At 36.5% G+C, this 22,791-nt stretch overlaps 1 protein-coding gene across 1 annotated transcript in view; it reads left to right on the top strand.

The window, feature by feature from the left end:
• LOC120627954 (tau-tubulin kinase 1) overlaps positions 1 to 22,791 on the top strand; it is a gene marked incomplete at its 3' end in the record, with an annotated part of 81,421 nt that overhangs the window by 34,200 nt on the left and 24,430 nt on the right. Inside the window, exons 3-10 of the mRNA XM_039896084.1 lie at positions 2,494 to 2,564; positions 3,132 to 3,211; positions 4,928 to 4,989; positions 5,807 to 5,945; positions 7,503 to 7,653; positions 14,244 to 14,385; positions 20,412 to 20,484; positions 22,111 to 22,240. Coding sequence (XP_039752018.1) covers positions 2,494 to 2,564; positions 3,132 to 3,211; positions 4,928 to 4,989; positions 5,807 to 5,945; positions 7,503 to 7,653; positions 14,244 to 14,385; positions 20,412 to 20,484; positions 22,111 to 22,240 — 848 coding nt within the window. The remainder of the gene's footprint in view (positions 1 to 2,493; positions 2,565 to 3,131; positions 3,212 to 4,927; positions 4,990 to 5,806; positions 5,946 to 7,502; positions 7,654 to 14,243; positions 14,386 to 20,411; positions 20,485 to 22,110; positions 22,241 to 22,791) is intronic.

Genomic DNA, 22,791 nt, shown 5'->3' with positions numbered 1-22,791 from the left:
TATCTGCACCCAGCGACACCCTTCTAATAAAAGCAACTTGACCTTTCTCTGTAAAAATAAACAATCCGTCGCGGTTTCCAATCTGCTTTTGTTAGAAAATACAATGTTGGGGTCAGCGGGCCAGTTGTCGGAATATGACAGCTACAATTTGTATGACGTTCTTAATGCTTTCAAAGTCAAATAGCGATGTGCAGCGATTTTTGTCTGCGTTAATTAATGACGCGTAAAATTCTTATGCCGTATTCTAGAACCTAATCTTCTCAAAGGTGTCTGGAGTCCACCAATCCGCACTGGTGGACTACGGCATTAACCCCTTCTCATTGTGGGAGGAGACCCGTGATCTGTAGTGGGCCCGTAATGAGTTGATGATGATGATGATGATGATGATTCTAGAACCTGGAGGGTTGTTTTAAATAACCGGTCTTACCCCTGTGGAAGTATTCTCTTGAATCTTCTCCCAAAGGATAAGAAATAAATTCTCTAAAAGCCTTTATAATTTTAACGTCTGTTAAAAACCTGAAGCTCATACAGTTATCAACCCATTGCACCCCTTAACGTAAATTCTTGAAATAAAAAGTATGTAACCTCTGCATGCCTGGGAAAACTGACTAAACTATGTCTACAGGCCTTCTATTTCTATGAAACTTTTCGCCAAAAGCTGTGCTTACAGGGTTGTCAAAATAACGGCTATTTTTTTAATACCGTGGAAACGGTTTTCGGATTCTTTTCCGGGATAAAAATCCTACAGAATGCTAGCTATATATGTACCTAATGAGTAATGTTATTAAGATCAGTGCAGTGTTTGAAACTGAGCATAGGTTACAGATAAATAAATCAACAAACGAACGAACATCACTATTTAGAAATTATTATATTAGTCAGTGAAAAGTAAGATTTACTAAAAGAATACGCAAAGTGACTAGTATAAAGATTATCATGGATGCAGAAACTGCAAGTATATATCTCTTTTTTACCAGGGGTTCAAATATACGATAGTTTCCATCGGATATGGAAATTAAATTGTAGCTAAGTTGACTAAGGAATACCTACCGCCACTCGGCAGCACTTCCTTCGACCTTATTTGTAGGACGCATTTCCTTTTATACATAAATAGACCAGCGTTTCCTGAAACCTGATTATTGAACCTAACAAAAAGCGCGTTTTCGATACACTTGATTAGGCTAAACTGTGTCAGTTCAGAGTATTGACAAAATACTTGTCGAACATTGCGATTGTCACTGTATCGCCAAGATTTTTAAAACTTTTAGAAGCATTTTTGCTCTCAACTGAAAGGTTATCCATACTTAGTTCTATAAAGGCCTTGGGTGGGGGTTTTTTATCCGTTTTCACTTATGAGTTATTTTAAGTGTAATGTATAAACAGCTTGATTAGCTATGCGTAAGATATCTCTCTTATTGAGAAAAATCAGAGATATGTACTAGTCTTTTTTTTTTGTAGAAAAATAGTACTTTTGTGGTAAATAAAACTTAAAGTCAGCAAAATAATAATTAATTAATGTTAATCTTTAAATAAACTAATCAAATATTGCTATGTAGTCGACAACGTGTAAATAAAAACCGAAATTATACTTCATAGGCTTTAGGCTCCGGTTTCGGAGCGAAATGTGCGTAGAAGGTACATTGCCGAAGATCTGTTTGGTTTGGAGTATAAGGATTGAAGAAATTGTAAATTACACCATACAGATTCTCCTGCTGTTCGCGGAGTATAGCCAACTAAGCTTAATTTTCATAACTATCCTTAACCGTTAAAGCGATGTTTCAAATTTCTTTAATTAAAAACGCACTTACTTCAAAAAGAGGTGCCTGCCGGGGACCGAACTCGGTTACCCCGAAAAGGAAGCCGAAGCTTTAACCACTACGCTATCACCGCTTACTAATACTTATTAGTTCTTCGCAATTATTTCGAAGTGAATGCAAGCACTGAAATTACACTTTCTCTTCTTCTTCTTGCTCTTATCCCACTCTAAGTGTGGTCGGTACAAAACGGCTTCTTACACTTACTTATATTAGCCGTCATCTCATTCACGTTATTTATAGCGACCTTTTAGGCGTAGTGGTGACCGCTGTGTGTGTCTAATAAGTGGGAGTTCTCTGGTTTGATTAGTAATTTATATATTTTTTAATTTTCTCTCGTACTATCTGGTGGGAGGCTTTGGCCGGGGCTTATTGCGAATACCATCCTACCCACAAAGAAGTTCCGCTAAGCGATTAAGCGTTGGATGCCGCGTCGAAACCGACTAGGCTTATGGGCTTAATTAACTAGCTTAATCCCTAACAGGTTAGCCCTGTTACCATCTTAGACTGAACGTCATTACTATTAGATTAAAAAAAACTCGCTATCCATACATATTTAAACAAAAGTCCTCTTTCTGTATGAAATCCATCGTATCTCTTCTTTGGCCTTCCTCTACTTCTTTGTCTTCCCCATAAACTACACTAATAGTTATTTATAGGATGAACTTGTTTGTTTCAGGGAGCAGGAGCCCGGTTGCGAGAGGGAGCCGTCGTTCAAGCGTCCAGCACAGCAGCCTTCCAACCAATCGGGTACGTTGGTCAACTGAATTGGTCTTCAACGCCACAATACTAATTATTTATTATTTTTCACTATGATAATTATCTTTAAAGCCCGGCAACTTTGGAGCAGCGCCTATGCTCTGAATTCCTCTCTTCTAGAGAAGAGGCTTGTGTCCAGTGGTGATAAATTGGCTGATAATGTTTTTTTAAGTTTAGCGGCGTTAGGAGAACATCATGGGAATGAAATTATACGATGTAACGCAATGTGCGCGCACATGGTTACACTTTTAAATGTTTTGTGAAACTTGGTGGTCCGATAATGAGATAACTAGATAATGCGTTATGACTTTCTTTGTATTAAATACCTACCTACCTAAACGTAGAATAAGACGTGAGATAAAAAAATAAAAGGTTTTTAACTTGTAACGCCAAAAATTTGTGTACACAAGTTTACATACGTTTATTTTTATTTTTGTAGGCTTTTATCCTCGAGGACATGCCAGCCCCAGGCTTATAATGATAATGATTATGACGATCGCAATACAGTTCCAATGATATAACGTGCAAGTATGTGTAAGATGCACACGTGTGTTGCAGATTCATCGTCGTCCTCCGCGGACACAGCCTCCCAGGGTTCCTGCTCGGCGCCAGCGCCCCGCCCGAGAAATGAACCCCAGGTAACTACATCGACTGAGCGAAGCTAACTTCACTATAGTACCTATTCCGCTTTTCTTTTTTTTTTGTTCCACTACAAGTAGTAGTAGGGAGTATGGTAGTTAAACCCCTAATCGGTTTCTACGTGACATTACACCGGGACACTATTTGTTATTACGTCTTTTGTCACGCTCTGTCATTTAAAATGTACTCAGTTTAAGTGTGATACAACACGTTCGTTAGTAAGGCCTTATAAGTTTAGGTTTAATATGAAAAAAAAAAAAATGTCGATGTTGGAAAGTGCAATTGCTGAGTTTCTTGTTGACTTCGTCTTGATAGAAACTGCCGTCCAAACAGTCGCTACAAACAGACAGACTTGACGTTTTTAAATAGATTTAAATGAAATATCCGGTTAGAATGCCCGCGTGTCTCGGTGTGTCAAATACCTTAATCCTCTCTTACGAAAAAGTAGTCCTATCTTCAACAGTGGGATATCAAAAGGGTATTCTTTTGATATCCCACTGCTGAAGATAGGACTACTATATACATAATGATGTTGTTGACACACCATCGCACAGTTCGGCTAGTTCCACTAAAATTGTAGTAGTCTGTATTTATTATCTAACTATTTATCGCCTTCCTTATTAGGAAGCTATACGATTTGGACCAGTCGTATTCGTGCACGGCGAGTTGAAATCTTGACAGTTTATTTTTAATTGTTAACCAATAAATTTAGTGCTTACTGCCAAATGAAGTCGATGGAGCAATCCGTTCTTCAAATTATTCAACTATCTAGTAGAGTAAGTAAAGAAGAAAGGATCTTTTTACTATCTGCGTTCAGTTAAAAAAAAAATCACATAAGTACTTTACAACGTCAAGTCTGTCTGTTTATTTGGTGGTAGAGTCAATACAAACAGACATACTTGACGTTTCAAAAGTGCTTATTAATTAGGCCTACTTGAAATACGAGTAAATGAATTTTGAATTTAGAATTTAAAGTGACTCCGCAGGAAACTCCGCTATTAGTCTTCTGTAACGTATACAATTCACAGTTTAAATTCATTATTCTATTATACTTGAGAAACAGTTTTTTTTATAAACATTATTGTACACCAAAATATAATGAAAAGTTGAACTGGAATAAAATTACAAATATAAGGCAGGTACAATAGGCGGCCTAATCGCTAACAAGAGATCCCTACCAGGCCACCTATCACAAAACAAGAGAAACGTTACAGTATAAGGTTTTTTTTCTTTTTTTTTTCGGATTGTGTGTAGCTGATTAACCCTAATGATTTTAACAGCGTAACGCGGGCTTGTTGGCCCCGGAATGGGGCTCTGCCAGGAAGAGTTTGAACCCTAGGGCTCGAAGAAGCGAAGGGATCGTCGGCCTGAGGGCGCCTCATGTGAGGCCGAACCTCGGCTCAGGCGACGTTTGGAGTGAAAGGGTTACGGACGGTAATTAGTCCGCACGCTTTCGAGAACGTGGTGCGAGCCCACGTCCGGTTGACGTTAGAAGTCGGGGACCTCGTCTTCGCCGGCCAAGACGCTGTGCAGAGGTTGATTGTGTTTTCTGATCCGGAGCATTGTCAGCAGTAGGGTGTACACAAAAAATACGAAAGTAAACAAAAGAAATACGAAAAGAAAACAATAGATTGAACCATTCTGAGCTCGTTTTCTCGGACTAAAATAGTAATCGGTTTAGGTTTCTTTTAATAATCGTTTACTTTAATTTTCAGAGGGAAGTGCGGCAGGCCGAAGCCGCCAGTGCCCGAAGAGTGCAGCCAAATCCTCTATTAAGGTGAGCACAATAAATAATGTTTTGCGTAAGCCACATATTGAAAACTATTATTATTAATATTTATTTAGAATATTATAAGGATAAAGAATTGACACAATAAACATGGGGCCGCGATAACTGTTGCAGAAGTATACACTGTGGCGCAACAATTAACGCCCACCTTTGCGGAAATCCATGATATATTATTAAAATTAAGTTTAATTTGCTTTAGTCCGCGCAAAGCAGGAATATCTGTATGGTTTAATTTATAATTTCTTCAATCCTTATACTCCACACCAAACAGATCCTCGGCAATGTACCCACCCTCTACGCACGTTTCGCTCCGAAACCGGAGCATCCTCAGGAGATGCTGACTTTACAGTGAATAATTGTTTAGTATTACGATAGGACGTAAACTTAACAATTATTCATTGTAAAGTCAACGTCTCGGCGAAACGTGCGTAGAGGGTGGGTACATGGCCGAAGATCTGTTTGGTGTGGAGTATAAGGATTGAAGAAATTATAAATAACACCATACAGATTCTCCTGCTTTTCGCGGAGTATAGCAAATTAAGCTTAATTTTCATAACATAAGTGTATGGTATCAATAAGACAAATTTATCATTGTTTTATCTAGGTGCATTTGAATAAATCTTCAATACACTGAGTAATATTTATCAGGTGACATTTTCACATGACCCCGTGTGGTAGATCAGAATGCAGTTGTCGCCATCCCTGTTCCCACGGGTGTCGAGGCGCCTTAAGAGATGTAAGAGAGAACGGGAAGCAGCTTCTTAAGTGCTACTACTACATACGCGATCACCGACCCTTGTTGTAGGTCCCGCACTCTCCCGAACTTTGGGGGAAACCGGTCCCGTGAGGCGTCCCGTTGTGACACGTCCCGGCGCGCGCAGCCCATCACCATGGCGACCGAGGATCTACTGCAGCCCGGACACGTCGTCAAGGAGCGATGGAAGGTGAGATATTAAGAATTTTGTCGCAGAGGTTAACGGTTTGGAGGGTTCTGGCCCAATTTAAAAAATGGCATTTAGTTTTTGGCCTATAGTTCATAAACTATTACTAACATTTAAGAATTTCAAAAAAGACTCTGAAAGAGGAGGAAATTTCAAACTCCCAACTCCCGGAACTCTTTCTCCATTATTTATAATTTTAATTTAACGCTTAAAATAGGTCTGCGCGTGCCAAAAAAATATAGGATAGACGGTAATCGGGTACCAGATATTAACTTCAATACTAACAATATTCAGGATGGCACTTGGATCTTTCATTAATTAACAGTATTATTGAAGCTAAATACCTAGTTTTTTAGCAGTAATTATTTATTCTCATAACTATTCTTCTTTCTTACTATTAAAGTATTAATTTTATACAAGATATCATTAAAGCCCACCAACCTGCATCAGAGCAGTATTGTGGGTCTGTACTCTATAACCCTGACTCCCCAAGGAGTGAAATATAACAATTGGACCGACTCTAATACTGTATATTAAGCTTCTCTATAATTCATTTTACTTGTTACCTTTAAGTGACTCTACTACCAGTTCAGAATGCTGACTTCGGCAGAGAAGACCACTGGCAAGAAACTCTACCGTTGCTCTTTTATTCAATCAATTAAAACAACTTATAAACACAATTACAACATTGTCATATGTAATAACGCTAGGCCCTTTGATTCAAGACATATAAGACAGGTCGAACATAACTACTATTATCACTTATAACATCAGGACTTTTGGAACAAGTTGTTTGTATAGAGCAAACTCTGCTATATAAGCTATTTGTATAAAATAATGCTAGGGCTCCATATATGAAACCTAAATAACCCAAAGGAGAGAGATATTGCTTATGTGATGCAACATCAGGTACAACCATAGTACCAAAATTGTAACAACTCCATCACCAGTACATACGACTCTTGTTTCGCCACAACAATATTTCGTTAAGTATATCGTTTCCATTATAAATCATCTATTCCCAATTTGTAACGTTCTATCCACAATACGTTACTTAATCTACTTTTCTCAATTAATTTATTTAAATCCGTGCTAACTTTTCTTTCCCGCCAATCTAGCTTATCAAAGTCGCGTCACCCGCCATAGATATCCTTTTCTTTGATAGTCTACTAAAGGCCATTATTCGATTTTCAATACAATATCAATGAGTATACAAACTATGGTTTGTTGATATATTTAATATAATCATCGGCGACATTTTTGGTTTGCGCGCGCGGCGTCGAAAGCGTGTAGGGCACAATAATTAATTTATTTAAATTATTGAATATATTTTATTTGAAAAATTATGGTGTGTTTCGAACACTATAAATGATTTATTCCCGTTGGAAATTTTACTTAAGGTTAATTTTTAAATAAGTTAAACAATTGTTAACCAACAAAATTTTCTCGCATATAATTTTCAACTTGTCAACCAGACTAATAAAGCAGGCAAGCTAGTGGGATATAGTTAATAGAACTGCTTTCATTCTATATAACCATAGCGAAAAATGTTTTGCTCAGGTGGTGAAAAAAATAGGCGGCGGCGGATTCGGCGAGATCTACGAGGGTTTGGACCTGGTTACGCAGGAACAGGTCGCCCTGAAGGTGGAGTCGGCGCGCCAGCCCAAACAGGTGCTCAAGATGGAGGTAGCAGTTCTCAAAAAGTTGCAAGGTACAACCTTCTTTCTTCTGCTTCCGGAGGGCAAGGTGTGGCGAAGGTGATAGTGGAACAGTAATCGTGAAATCTTGTTTTCAAACTTATTACAAGAGTACGTCCAGTGTGTGTACACAGTCAAGTGAAAATGGGACGCACTGGATAAGATATCTATTCTGTGATGTTTTCAAACATATCTTTCTTTTAGTAAAATATTTACACTGCTTCAAATTCAAATTCAATGAATTTGAAGCAGTGTAAATATTTATTAATGCAGGCCTATCAAAAGCACTTATGAAGCGTTCATACATATATGTTTACATAATTGTAAGGGTATTGTGATAACTTCGATAGCCAACTTAAACCTAAAGCTACGAGGGAGCTAAACGCGCCCTGGTGTAAGCCAAAAAACTTAGCCGGGTATTTTTTTTTTGTTATCACCATCCTACAGTAAATTTATATTAAGCTTTGAAGCTAGAGCAATTCACACCCAAGCTTTTTTATCGTTTAAGTAATCCTTAACATTATAATAGGATCTGTAAGCTTAACTTTGAACTTATTGAGAGACATCTCAAAGGTTTCATTCAATAATTTGTTATAAAATAATATTCAATTGCCCTTGAATGAATTAGCAATTTTATGTAGCCTAGTAAACTGCACAATTATTTTTTGCTTCTAATATTAATATTGTTAAAATCCATTTTCTTTTTAAATTTTGTTGTATTTTTATGGACATAAATTAAATTTTCCAATATGTACTGACTATGCACAGTCATTATTTTAACTTCTTTAAATTTATCCCTTAATGACTCTCCATTTTATATTTCGCACGAACGGCCCTTTTAGAATCTATGGCAGCAGCATTACCCCATAATAAAATGCCATAGGACATAAATAATGCTGTGAAAATAACTAAAATACACAAGCCTAGCAGTTTCTATATTTGTCCTATGACGAATCTTTTTTACCGCCTATGTAGCTTAGCATCTAACGTTATTCCTAAAAAGATTGTCGTATCCACCAAATCCAACTCCTCATTATTAAGTTGTACAATGGTTTTTACTTGTTTAACATTCGGTAACGTGAATTATTCGGTAATTAAAATTATTATACACAAAATTGCAAATTCATTCAAGGGCAATTGTATATTATTTTATTACAAATTACCAAATGAAATCTTTGAGATGTCTCTCAAAAAGTTCAAAGTTTATATAAAACGTAAGCTTACAGAAAAATCCTATTATAATATTAAGGATTATTTAAACGATAAAAAAGCTCGGGTGTGAATTGCTCTAGCTTCATATCAATTTACTGGAAGACGGTGATAAAAAAAAAAAAAAATTATCCGGCTAAGTTTGTTGTGGGCTCTTCTTAGACCAGGGCGCGTTTGGAACCCTCGTAGCTTTAGGTTCAAGTTGGCGAACGAAGTTATCACCATCGCCTTACAATTATGTAAACGAATATGTATGAAATGAAAGCTTCATCTTCAAAAAATTTTGATTTTTTGATTTAATCTTTCTTTTTTTTTTCTGTGGGTAGGCATAAAACAAACAAGTTGTAACTTTTATTGCTCTGATTTTAATTTTCACTAAAATTACATTAAGTGATTATTAATTACAAATAATGTACCTTTAAATACCCTAATCCTGCCAGCTTTCTCATCAATTATTTGCACAGAATTATTTGCACAGTAAATCCCCAGTTTTGACAGTGTGCTCATATAACCTAAAGTTCTCACTGTCACATTCACTTTTTGAAACTACACTATAATGGAGTCAATTAAAAGAAGCTTATGTGATATCAATGACCACTTCAATGCCAGGATGGCGGAATTCCAGAAGGAGTTAAAAGGAGCCATTCCAGCCACAAGTCCGTCATCAAACATTAACTCCCAGTTCGCAGCTTTTCGATCTTTTGTTTTGACTGCTTTGGAAAATCTCCAGCTGCAGGTAGAGCTTCTGGCGAGACAACAGGATGAGATAGAGATGCGGTCCAGGAGGAAAATTCTTCTTGTTCACGGTGTTGCAGAGAATGATAAAGAGGATTCAAACGTTTCAGTTTGCAACATACTTTCACAACATCTTAAATTGCCACAGTTGTCTCCTGGATCTGTCAGTCGCTGTCATCGCTTGGGAGTGGCTGGGGGTGACAAGCCCCGTGCTTTACTTATTAAGTTTAGAGATTGGTCACTTCGAGACTCTGTTTGGTCTGCGAAAACGAAGTTGAAGGGTACTGGCGTGACTTTATCGGAATTTCTGATCAAAAGTCGGCATAAGACCTTTCTTGCAGCACGACAGCGGTTTGGGCTGGCAAAGTGTTGGACCAGGGATGGCAGAATTGTGGTGCTTGACTCGGATGGTAAGCGGCATCACATCACGACTATGTCAGAGTTGAACGCCATCACCAGCACAATACAACATGTTCAGCCTTCCATTGTAGCTGCTGCTGCTCCTGCTGCTCCTGCTGCTCCTAAGGAATCCAGATCGGTCAACCCGAGAGCTAAGCGAGTTATCAAGAAATAATTGCAGTTGGTTTCCGTTTGTAACTTTCTTTTCAGTGTGCTGTAAGTATTTTATTGCTATAAAAGTATTTTATTACTGCCAATCTTGTAGTTCAGTTCTACTTGTTATCTTTGATCAAAGAACGTTCAATCCTAATCTTGTTGTGTTTACAATTTTTCGTTTGACATCTTAGGTTTGTTGACATTGACAATTGATACTGACAACCGAGGTATCACTTTTGACATTCGACATCTCGTTTAGAAATTTTTCATATTTATTCAATATAAGGCTTGCAGCACACTTATACTTAATTTTATTTTTTTTTATTTTTATTTTTAGATGTTTTTTTTGTTGTCAATTATTTTCGATATTTTGTTACTTACTGTGTAATATTGTGTGTGTTTCTCTGTTATTTTTATAGTGTTTTTGTTAGCAGCTGGCGGATTAGGAAAATATTTGAGATACCTAATTTTTTTTAATCTTTTTCTTCGGTACCTATAATTAGATTGTAATTATTAAATAGTATATTATATACTTTTATTATTATTATTATTTATTATTTATTATATGTCGTCAAACGGTGTAGATAGTGATTGTTTTCAGTCTTTGTCTTCTAGTGATGATAGTTTTCACAGTACATCTTTCCTTCCGCTTGATGTAACCATTGATTCTTGTTTCTCAGATTGCCTGAAAACCTTTAATGTCATTCATATTAATGCTCAAAGCATTCCGGCTCACTATCCTGATATGCTTGCATCTTTTGATTCCCGTAATTTACACGCCATTCTTGTGTCTGAGTCCTGGCTAAAAACGTGTTTACCTTCAACATCATACTCACTGCCAGGTTTTCGGCTCATCCGCAATGACCGGGTTGGTAAAGGAGGTGGTGGAGTAGCGATCTACTTGCGTTCTCATATTCCTTTCTCTATAGTTAGCTTGTCTTCACAACCCCCGCAACCTGATGCGGCTGAGCACTTAATGGTGGAAGTTCTCCTATCGCATACCAAAATTCTTCTCGGTGTTTTTTACTGCCCGCCCTCTGTTTCTAATTACTTTTGCTCATTAGAATCAATGTTTGAAAAATTTGTCCCCTTGTACAGCCACACTATTATTATGGGTGATTTTAACACGTGTTTACTTAAAGATGATTTTCGTAGCAAGAAATTAATGTCAGTTGCGGAATCCTGTAATTTATCTGTTCTGCCTCTTACTGCAACACATTACTCGCCTGGCTGTACTCCCTCTCTTCTTGACCTTATAATGGTTTCTTCTCCGGACTTTGTCTTTAAGCACGGCCAGTGTCCTGCTGATGCATTTTCCTATCATGAATTGATATATCTTTCCTACAAAATACGTCCTCATAAAGCAAAATCGAGAATACTTCTGCAGCGTAACTTTGGAGGGATTGACAAGAGTCGCCTTTGTAATGATGCCAGCCTCTTGGATTGGAATGCTATCACAGCTGTTGACTTAATTGATCAGAAGGTTGAGATATTTAATACTCTTGTAACGCAGCTTTATGATACGCATGCTCCGATAAGATCTATTAAGATGAAGCACTTGCCAGCACCGTGGTTGTCGGATGAAATCAAAGTCTCAATGAATAAAAAGAACTCCGCAAAATACAAATACAAAGTTAATAACTCGGTTGATAACCGTTTAAAGTACCATAAATTACGGAATCGCTGTAATACATTGTGTAGAGATGCCCAACGACGCCACATACATAAGTCAGTCGAAAGTGGTAGCACTGCTAAAACATGGAAGTTTCTCGAGTCACTTGGAGTTGGTAAATCATCTAATAAGACTTCTTTTAACATTGATATTGAACTCCTGAACAAACATTTATCTACCTCCGATACAATAGATGGTGTCGATAAAGAAAATACACTTAGAACTCTTTCTTCTCCCTCAACTCCAAACTTTCTCTCTTTTAACTTCGAGTCTTTCTCTGAATGTGATGTTAAGAAGAGTATAATGTCCATCGCCTCGAATGCTGTCGGTACTGATTGCATTAGCCGTAATATGATCATTCCTATTCTTGATGTTATTTCTCCCATTTTAACTCATATTCTGAATTTTTCAATCTGTTGTAGCAAATTTCCCGATGCGTGGAAAAATGCTCAGATTATTCCTCTCCTTAAAAAGGCTAGACCTGTTTCTCTTTCAGATTTCCGTCCCATTTCGATTTTACCTTTCTTGTCAAAAGTCCTTGAAAAATTAGTTTACAAGCAGTTAAGCCTATTTCTTAATAAAAATAATCTTCTTAGTCCCTTGCAATCGGGATTTCGTCCTGGTCATAGTACGGTTACAGCATTGGTCAAAGTCACCGATGACATTCGGTGGGCGATGGATAATAAGCAGCTTACTGTTCTGACTCTGCTTGATTTTAGTAACGCTTTCAATACCGTTGACTATGATATCTTGCTTAGTCTTCTGCGCTCTATTAACATATCTCCATCGGCGATAGACTGGTTTCGGAGTTACCTCATTGGTCGTCGACAACGCATTCGGACTGATGAGTCCGTTTCATCTTGGTGTGATGTTACGGCCGGGGTACCTCAGGGTGGCGTGTTATCTCCTTTACTATTTGCCATATTCATTAATTCTATCACTCAAAAAATAGCTTCTCTCTATCACATGTATGCAGATGATGTCCAGATTTATCGCCACTCAACTTTTGAAAATCTTGGCTCTGCTATTACTGCTGTTAATGTTGACCTTTCACTGATCTGTGAATGGAGCAAGCAGTATGGGCTGAAGGTGAACCCCGCAAAATCACAATCAATAATTATTGGCAGTCCGGGAATGATTTCAAAAGTTGATTGGCAGAACATCCCTTCTATTGTTTATAATGGTGTCGCTATTCCTTTTAGTGCCACCGTTAAAGATCTTGGCATTCAAATAGATCAGGATTTATCATGGTCAACGCATATTAAGGAGCTGAGTAAGAAAACTTTTGCGACAATGCATTCATTGCGACGCCTACGTGCTGTTCTGCCAATCCCAACCAAAGTTATGATAGCCCATTCTCTCCTTCTCTCAATTCTCGATTATGCGGATGCATGCTTTCTTAATTTGACTGAAGACCAGATTAACAAACTTGAGCGTCTCCAAAATCTTGCTATTCGGTTCATATTTGGCCTACGCAAATATGACCACGTTTCCGAATTTCGACAAAAACTCAAGTGGCTCCCTATTCGCCGTCGCCGGGATTTGCATGTACTTTCGCTTCTGTACTGTGTTTTATTTCATTTAAAAACTCCTTCTTATCTTAAGGAGAAGTTTACTTTTCTGGGAGTGCAATCTGATTTAAGATCGTGTCGCGCGCTGACTCTGAGTACGCCTTTTCATAGAACTAAGTTCTATGAGCACTCGTTTACAGTGCAAGCCATAGCGCTATGGAATGCGCTCCCAATAGACATAAGGCAGTCTTAAGACACTTTGTATTTTTAAGAAAGCTGTCAAAAACCACTATAGTTTGAATTGAAGACGACTTGTAATAGTATTTACTGTTGTTAATGTATTTATGATATGTTATAGTATATATTAGTTTATTATTATTTTTTATTATTTAATTTATTATGTATTATTTTATATGTGTAATCTAGTTTAAGTATTAGTATGTAGTTATTAGTATGAATTTTTTTTTAATATGCACAACCTGCAGTATGTTATCCTTTTGTTTTCCTTATCCTAAGGTTGCCTGGAAGAGATCGCTACGAAGCGATAAGGCCGCCTTTTGTATACTTCTTCTGTCTGTGTTTTCTTTTATTCTTTTTTTTGTATTTTTATTTGTGTGCAAATAAAGAGTATAAATAAATAAATAAATAAATAATCTAAGGAGATTCCTAGGCATACATGAACTGTTTACCAGTAGGTATTTTCTTAAGACATCGACTAGTCCATAAGGCATAAAATGAAGGCGGTTCCCAAGCAGTGGCGTGCACAAGGTTTTTATCAGGGGTAGGCACAAAGCACGAACATGGCATCAAATGAGTAAAATCTCTTTCTATACGGCCTTAGTAAATATTTGAGGGTATGCAGTGCTTTTGTGCATGTGCGAAGTGCACGCAACTGTCCCCGAGTGTAGTGCGCGGGTTGCAGGCAAGGAGCACGTGTGCCGCTTTATCGGCTGCGGCCGCAACGCGCGCTTCAACTACGTGGTGATGCAGCTGCAGGGCCGCAACCTGGCCGAGTTGCGGCGCGCGCAGCCGCGCGGCGCCTTCTCGCTGTCCACCACGCTGCGGTGAGTAATGCTTAATGGTTTTGACGTGACAACGTCTTATAATTCGATGGCGCCGGCTGCACGCACGAAAAAACATGGAAACATGCGGCGTTACCTCGCTCTGAGGCGTTCCATTTAAGACTTGAAGTGCAAGCGAGAGCGCGGAACGAGCGACAAAAAGGCACAATCGGCCTCCGCACTCGGCAGCGTTCGACATCTGTCTCTCTCTTACTTGAGTGAGCGAGGCGTCCGCGTGGACAGCTGCTATACAATCATACATTTACATGTTTTCGTCAAGTATGAAGTGCAGTGAAAAGTGAATGTGGTGTCAATTGTTTATAGCAACGGTGATGATAGAAACTATGTACATTGTAAAAAAAATTGACATAATTGTATTCATGCGTACAAATAAATGTAACTTGATCAATTCAATTAAATTAAACAATAAAATTACTTAAATATTGGTGTGCAGAATAATAGGAGTGCATAAAGTGAATACAGTATCTTCCTCGGTCAATAATTAGTGAGTTACGATTCATTCATACTATTCTATTGCTCATGAAACAAACAATCATTATATGAGGCGAAATACAAAAACAAAAGAGATGACATGATTATCTAAGACCGCTTAATAATCTTACATAGGTCAACGAAATCTGGACGGACGATAAATGTATATGTAATCGTCGATAACCACCATTTTAATGAGACCTCTTTGAGTTATTAACTCTTTGCAAGGTATGCGCTCCTAGTAGATTGGCTTGACTTGATTGTCGGTACGGCCCGTGCGGCGAGACAAATTTAATTAATTGCTTTTCCATCCCTTGCTATACGTGCTGCCGCAGGCGCCTTACGTTTCAACTCCCGCGCAGCCGGAAATAATATTAGGCATGGAAGGCATAAAGATGCAACACGGCGACTCAGCGCCTGATCTACCTACGCTTGGACTAAGCATTACCGAGCGCAAAAAAAGGAAACATGACGGACTTAGTCCCGATACTGCGACATACATTAGTGAGATGTTCAACTCTTTTTCAAAAAAACAAGACAGGCTTTTTCAAGAGTTAAAGGGGACAATTAATAACTTAATGGAGCAAAATGAAGACCTAAAAAAAAGTGTCGACACAATGTCGAGCAAACACGACGAGTTTATATCCAGGATCTCCATTCTTGAATCGGAGAGAAAAAATGATAAACTTACTATTCACCAACTTGAGGAAAAAATTGAAAACCTGGAACGTAAAACACGATGTACGGGAATTGAAATTAGAAACATTCCAAAAAGTAGTGGAGAAACTAAAGATAATATGACTGACACGGTTAAGAGCCTAGGGAAAGCCCTTAAAATTGATCTGATTGGCTCGGATATACGTGATGTGTACAGAATTAATACAAAAGATGGATCAAACCCTATTATCGCGGAACTATCTAGTGTCCTAATTAAAGAAAAAATCCTATCCAAAGTAAAACAATTTAATAAATTAAAACCAAAGAATGAAAAATTAAATACATCACATCTTAAATTTGCTGAGCCTATTAAACCAATCTTCATTTCAGAAACTTTGACACAAAATACACAGAAGCTCTATTTTTTGGCGAGAAGTTTCCAAAAGAATTATAACTACAGTTTTTGTTGGACATCTAGAGGAGTAGTATATCTACGTAAAAACGAAAAATCTCCACAGATCAAAATTTGCATGGAATCGGATATCGAGAAATTAAGAAAGACACAATGACTAGCTTTGAGAATTTATTACAATTTGTCTCTGTTATATTTTATACACTTATATTTTTTACACTTCTTACAACACACCTTTACAAAAATTTTACACAAAACTATGCATAAAAATACAAACTACAATTTTTTACACCGAACACTAGTATTTATAAACAACAATTATACCTATTCACCTTCAAGGAAATATATACATATTTTTTACATAGTCAAAAGACGATACAATCTACCGAAAAATATTATAAATAACTATAAAATTCAATAATTTAAATGAAATATCAAATGACCTGGACAGTGTGTCTATTTCAAAGAGTTTAACATGTGAGCTTGAGGATTGCTTCGAGCATATTAACTCAAGATTAAATGACAGTTTTACAATGATTACACAAAATATTCGCAGTATTAATTGTAATATGAATGGTTTTGAGGTGTTAATGACTAGACTTAGATTAGATCTGGATCTAATAGTTTTAACAGAGTGCTGGGTATCAAACACACAACACTTGCCTGTAATTAGCGGTTACAATTCTTTAGCTACAAAAAATAATAAAAATCAAAATGATGGAATAGTAGTGTACTACAAGGAACAGCACAGTTTTATATTTGAAGAACCATCATTCCAAGACGGAAATTGTCTTGTTTTGATATCACAAAAAATGACCGTGATTGCAATTTATCGATCACCGTCGTTTAAAAAAATTGATAATTTCCTGATATCCTTAAATAACGTACTTCAGAGCTATTCTAAGTGTAGGAACATTGTAATTATTGGAGATACAAATATAGACCTTATTACGGACAGAATGGACGCTAACTCAGAGAAGTATTTAAATTTAACTGCATTTCATGGTTTATTACCGGCGCACAAATTTGTGACGCGAGATGCTAGTGGCTCGTGCATTGATCATATTTTATTAAAAACATTAAGTCCCTCAACAACATTAGTACCACAAACATTATTAACCGATCATAAGCCTGTAATATTTAATATAAAATTAAAACAAAGTTATACTCATTATGCTATGGTTAACATCAAAAAAATCGACACAAAAATGCTATACTCAAATATATCAAATATTGATTTTGCTCCAATTTTAAATTGTCCGGACCCAAATACCGCTTTAAATTACTTAATTGATAAACTAAGAAAAGCTATCAATAATAATACACAAATAATCACATTGTCTAGACGAAAGAAAATTATCAAGCCATGGATTACACCTGGCCTTCTTAGATGCATCCGTCACAGAGATAAATTACATAAAAGGGCCAGATGTTCTCCAGAAAATGTTACACTATGTTTAATTTACAAACGTTACAGAAATTATTGTAATACATTATTAAAGAAACTTAAAAGAAATTACGACCAAGAACAGGTGAATATGGCAAAAAATGATAACAAAAAATTATGGAATGTACTTAAAAATCTTATGAATTCCAAAAAACAAACAGGGTATAACAAAGAGTTATTAAATTTGTTAGACTCGCCACAATTGTCGGTTGACATGGTCAATAGCTTTTTCATAAATATTGGTAAAAATTTGGCTGAAGGTTTTAGCAATGAAGTTGACATTGCACCTGATTTGTGGCGGGACTCACAAAATCATATAAAATCTTTTGTGTTGTTGGATACGGATGAGGAAGAAGTACACAATCTCATAATCAACTTAAAAAGTGAATGCACTGTAGGATGGGATGGAATTACAAATAAACTGCTTAAAAAATGTATAAAATATTTAATAACACCTTTAACGTATATTTTTAATTGTTGTCTTCGAAAAGGTATTTTTCCAAAAGCACTTAAAAAATCAGAAGTTCGTCCAATTTTTAAGAATGGTGATAAAAATAACCTGAACAATTATAGACCTATTTCTATCTTGTCATCAATGTCTAAAATTTTAGAAAAAATTATAAATAGGAGATTGGTGCAATATTTAGAAAAGAATAAATTCCTATCACGCAATCAATTTGGCTTTCGACACGGCAAATCCACTGATGATGCAGTACATTATTTAACCAATTACATTGCTACCAGTCTCGATCAGGGGAAAAAAAGTATATGCATTTTTTTGGATTTAGCTAAGGCCTTTGATACCGTTTCCATACCTTTATTACTAAAGAAGCTAGAAAAAATAGGTATCAGAGGGCTCCAGCTACAACTTTTCAAGGATTACCTAACGGATCGATACCAGTGTGTTAGAGTTGATTCCTACTGCAGTAGTGAACAACTGGTTACCCACGGTGTGCCACAAGGCAGTATTCTGGGACCAACACTTTTCCTTGTTTATATTGATTTGCTCACACGTATCCAACTGCACAAAGGTCAAATATATTCATATGCGGACGATACTGCCCTAGTTTTTACAGCAGATACCTGGACAGAAGTTTATGAAGCGGCACAAACTGGCTTTAATGCTGTTACTAAATGGTTATATAATAACATACTCTCACTTAACGTAGAAAAGACTAAATACATCACATTCTCTCTGCGGCAAACTTCAAACTTGCCGAATGATCTGTGCCTGATATATCACTCTTGTGCTAATGATTATAATAATTCCTCTTGCTCCGGCCGAAGTTTGGAACGAGTTGAGTCTATAAAATATTTAGGCGTTACTCTAGACTGCAATTTAAATTTTAAGAAACATATCGAGTTATTGAGTTCTAGATTAAACAAAATGATTTACATTTTTAAAAATCTCAGGCATGCCGTAACTGCTGCAATCATGAAACGCATCTACCTTGCTTTGTGTCAATCTCTAATTACATATTGCATATCTTCGTGGGGTGGAGCCTCAAAAACTTTTATAAAGAAAGTTGAAATCGCACAACGTGCTTTATTAAAGGTTGCTACTTTTCGCCCTTATTTGTTTTCGACATCTTTGCTTTATCAAAGCTGTGAAGTTCTCTCAGTAAGGAAATTGTTTATATTAAGTGTCTTATTAAAGCAACATGCTGAACTTACGTATGATACTGCCCATCTTAATAAACGCCGAAAACATACCGTAGTAAAAACATCACAATTATCAAACACATCATTTATTAAAAAATTCTTTTCTTTCCTGGGACCTCATTTGTATAACAAAATAAATGAGTCAACGAACATCTACCCTCTCAACAAAATAAATTGTAAAAAAGCCATAACTGCATATTTAAAGAGTTTATCATATGACGATACTGAAAACCTACTTACTATTTTAAAATAAAAAGGGAACCCATTTTCTGTTAAAATTTAATTTATTTACTAACAACTTTATTTACAAAGTACCCTTTACACACATTCATTCTCATCAATGAATACAACAATACACACCCTCTCTTCACTACACAACACACACACACACAGGCATACACCTTTATATTTATTATTTTTTTATAGAGAGGAACAAGTAGTATATAACATATTAATAATCAACCTTTTACAAAAAATATAAATAAATTAGCCCGTAGTAGTTAGCGTAGTCCTATTATTATTAAGTAATTATAACTGCATGTTTAATATTTGAGCTAAAAATAATCAAAAACCCTAGGGGGTGAAGGCACTGAAGCTGAAATACAAGGTTTCTTAGTTTAGCTTCAGAAGCTTGTAGTAATATAATTTTTAAGATTTCATGGATGCCCCATCCTATAAAATAAGAAATGTTTTTACTATATTGTTTAGACTTAAGATTTTTGGAAATAAATATTATTATTATATTTATTATTATATTAATTGTGATTTCAATCTATCTACTTTCTATATCCATACAAAATATCTATCAAACAAATAAAATTTAAATTTTCTTTTGAAAAATGCAACTATTCCATCAGTATTCTCTTATGACGTTGTCACGTTTAACTATCGTCAGTAAACCGAATTTACAGACAATCGATTTTTTTTTATAGGGAGATATTTATTTTGATAAACGATTGTATACAAAGATATCTATAATTAAACATAGACATTAAAACTTACATGGAACTGAAATAATTCACACATTTATTTCAGATATCACAATAATAATGAAGAGGAATAATAAGTTTTTCTTAAACATGCTTGGATTTTTTTGCCTGGTGGGAGGTTTTGGCCGTGGCTAGTTACCACCCTACCATAAAAGACGTGCCGCTAAGCAATTTAGTGTTCTGGCGCGATGTTGCGTAAAACCGATTAGGGATTAGATGATTACCATACTCCGTAACAGGTTAGCGCGAAATAAAAAAATAAAAAAACAACCAGCAAAATTTTAGTTTTAATACTCTTATTGTACAACAGTTGCATAAATAACTATTATGGTTTGATTGAGTAATAAAGCTTGTATTTTATTCCTTGCAGGTTGGGTCTTCAAATATTGAAAGCGATAGATTCTATACACTCAGTCGGATTTCTACACAGAGATATTAAACCTGTGAGTATAAAAATTACCTTTTTCTTATAGCTCAATTTGTATTACTTAATTCTTACCTAGAATTATTGATAAGAAAAGCAATTATCTTACATTTGATTCGAAATGAACCCTCACTTGAAATCGAACCTAGATCTTGTGATTTGAAGATATTACGCAGGCAGTGGCGGTACTACCATACAAGCCGAAAAGCCGGACTTGCGTTACAAAAAATATCTCCTGCTCCTAAATTTTTCTCGACTATTCCGAAATGAAAATAACTAAATATTTAAAACTGAGGATATAATTACAATGTTTTAACTTTTGCTTAATAATGTATATACTCTTTGTCTCCGTTACTGCAAGCACTACGTTTGAATCCATGGCCGTAAAATAAATTAAAAAAAAAGCACTACGTTACTCTGGCAGGTAGACTCTGTGGTAGCAACCAGCCGCGCCGAACTATCACTATCGCGCTCTTCGCGTGTCTTCGTACGCGATCGGAGGCCCCGCTTTGTCTCGCTCACACTCATTTGCTTATATGGGGCTTTTATTTTACTGCTCTCTCTCATAGAAATTTCAATGTATTTAGCAGAGACAATCTAGATTATTTAATAATTTAGTATGGAGATCAAATGCCAGATTGCTAGTTGAAGTTAGTGAAGATGACCAGCGAGTGAATTGAAACAACTTCACGCGTGTTATTATTTGTGTTACAACTAGTTGACACTTGACAGATTCATGATTATTGATTAGTAGTTAGGAGTTTATTATTGTTTTTTTGAGTTGAATAGTGCATTTTACTGGTTTGTTTTCTTATAAATTAAAGTAAATATTGTTAAATATGAGCTCAAATTGTGTGCAAATTGTTTCTGTGGCGAAATTTAAAAATAATTCGCGATCAACAGGTAAATTTTTTTAATTTCTTAAAAAAAAATACAGCTCTTTACTTCACCGAAACCTACGCCAGACTTGTGTATTTCTCATACTAAGCCCATAAAAGACATCCTAATGGATCTGTAGAACTCTGTTTGATGTTCCCATTCTAATAAATTGTTTGTTGGTTTTGTATTATTGTGGTATTTGTGGTATTTTTTTCTAATCAAAAGAATGGTTGTAACGCGGCTGGTTATGACATAAATTACCAGGCATCATAAAAATTCAAGAGAGCAGAACTCACAGAAACACTTGGAGTTCTCTAATTACTTTTTTAATTTTGGCAAACAGTGCATTCAAACTTCTTTAACCAACCAATTATCAATCGAAATTTCCAATCATAATTCGCGTGCTGACATTAATCGTAGTGTTTTTCAAAGATTTGTTGATATTGTTTGTCAATTAGCAGAACAAAAATGGTGACTTAGAGATCATGACGAGTTAAATTTGTCCTATAGGTAACTGGGCTTGCTCAAATTCAAAACCCTAGGAACGCCACTGTACGCAGGTATGGATGAAACTGTCACAAGAAGAAAAACACTTTGTCCTTACCCCGTGGCATAAAGCAAGAAGATGACAAGATTAATACAAAAATTGTAGGGTATGCAGTGCTTTTGTGCATGTATGAAGTGCACTGCACTGATCACGGATGCAGTGACGGATACAGCAAGGCGCAACTCTCACAGGCCGCTTACGAGGCGCGCAATGTTTCAGAGCAACTTCAGCATCGGCCGGCACCCCGCCAACTGCCGGCGCGTGTACATGCTGGACTTCGGCTTGGCGCGCCAGTACACCACCAGCAACGGCCAGGTGCGCCCGCCGCGGGCCGCCGCCGGCTTCAGGGGTGGGTCCTTAGCTCCCGTTGTAGGGAATAGTCCGAATCAAACTGTATGACTTCTCGAACTTCTTGCGTTACCAATAAACATGATGAGTAATTTTGAAAAACTGCTGTATGATCTTTGGAAGTATCTACTATATCCACAAAATGTTTTTGGTCTGGTGGAGGGCTTCGGCCGTGGCTAGTAACCACCCTACCGACAAAGACGCACCGTTGAGTGGTTTAGCTTTCTTGTACGATGTCGTGTAGATTTTTTTTATTGTTCAAATGATTTGTTTTACAAACATTTTATTATATCATCAGCCATCCTCTCAGAAACTTTACGATCAGAAGTATGGGCCAAGTGTAACTGCCATGCCCCTAAAAGGTTCGGCCGTTACCATCATCTTAGACTGCATCATCACTTACCTGTAGTGATATTGCATTGATGGGCTAACTTGTAGCGGAATAAAAATAAAAATAAACTTATTGATGCACAAAATACGTTTTGTTAAAATAAATTGCAAATTATACTTATTTTCAAATATTTCCTGACACATATAAAAGACACTTAGGAC

Source organism: Pararge aegeria, chromosome 12, assembly GCF_905163445.1.
Source record: "Pararge aegeria chromosome 12, ilParAegt1.1, whole genome shotgun sequence".
Classification (NCBI taxonomy): Eukaryota; Metazoa; Arthropoda; class Insecta; order Lepidoptera; family Nymphalidae; genus Pararge; species Pararge aegeria.
Note: the sequence above shows the minus strand (reverse complement) of the source record. Positions and strands in the feature narration are given on the sequence as shown.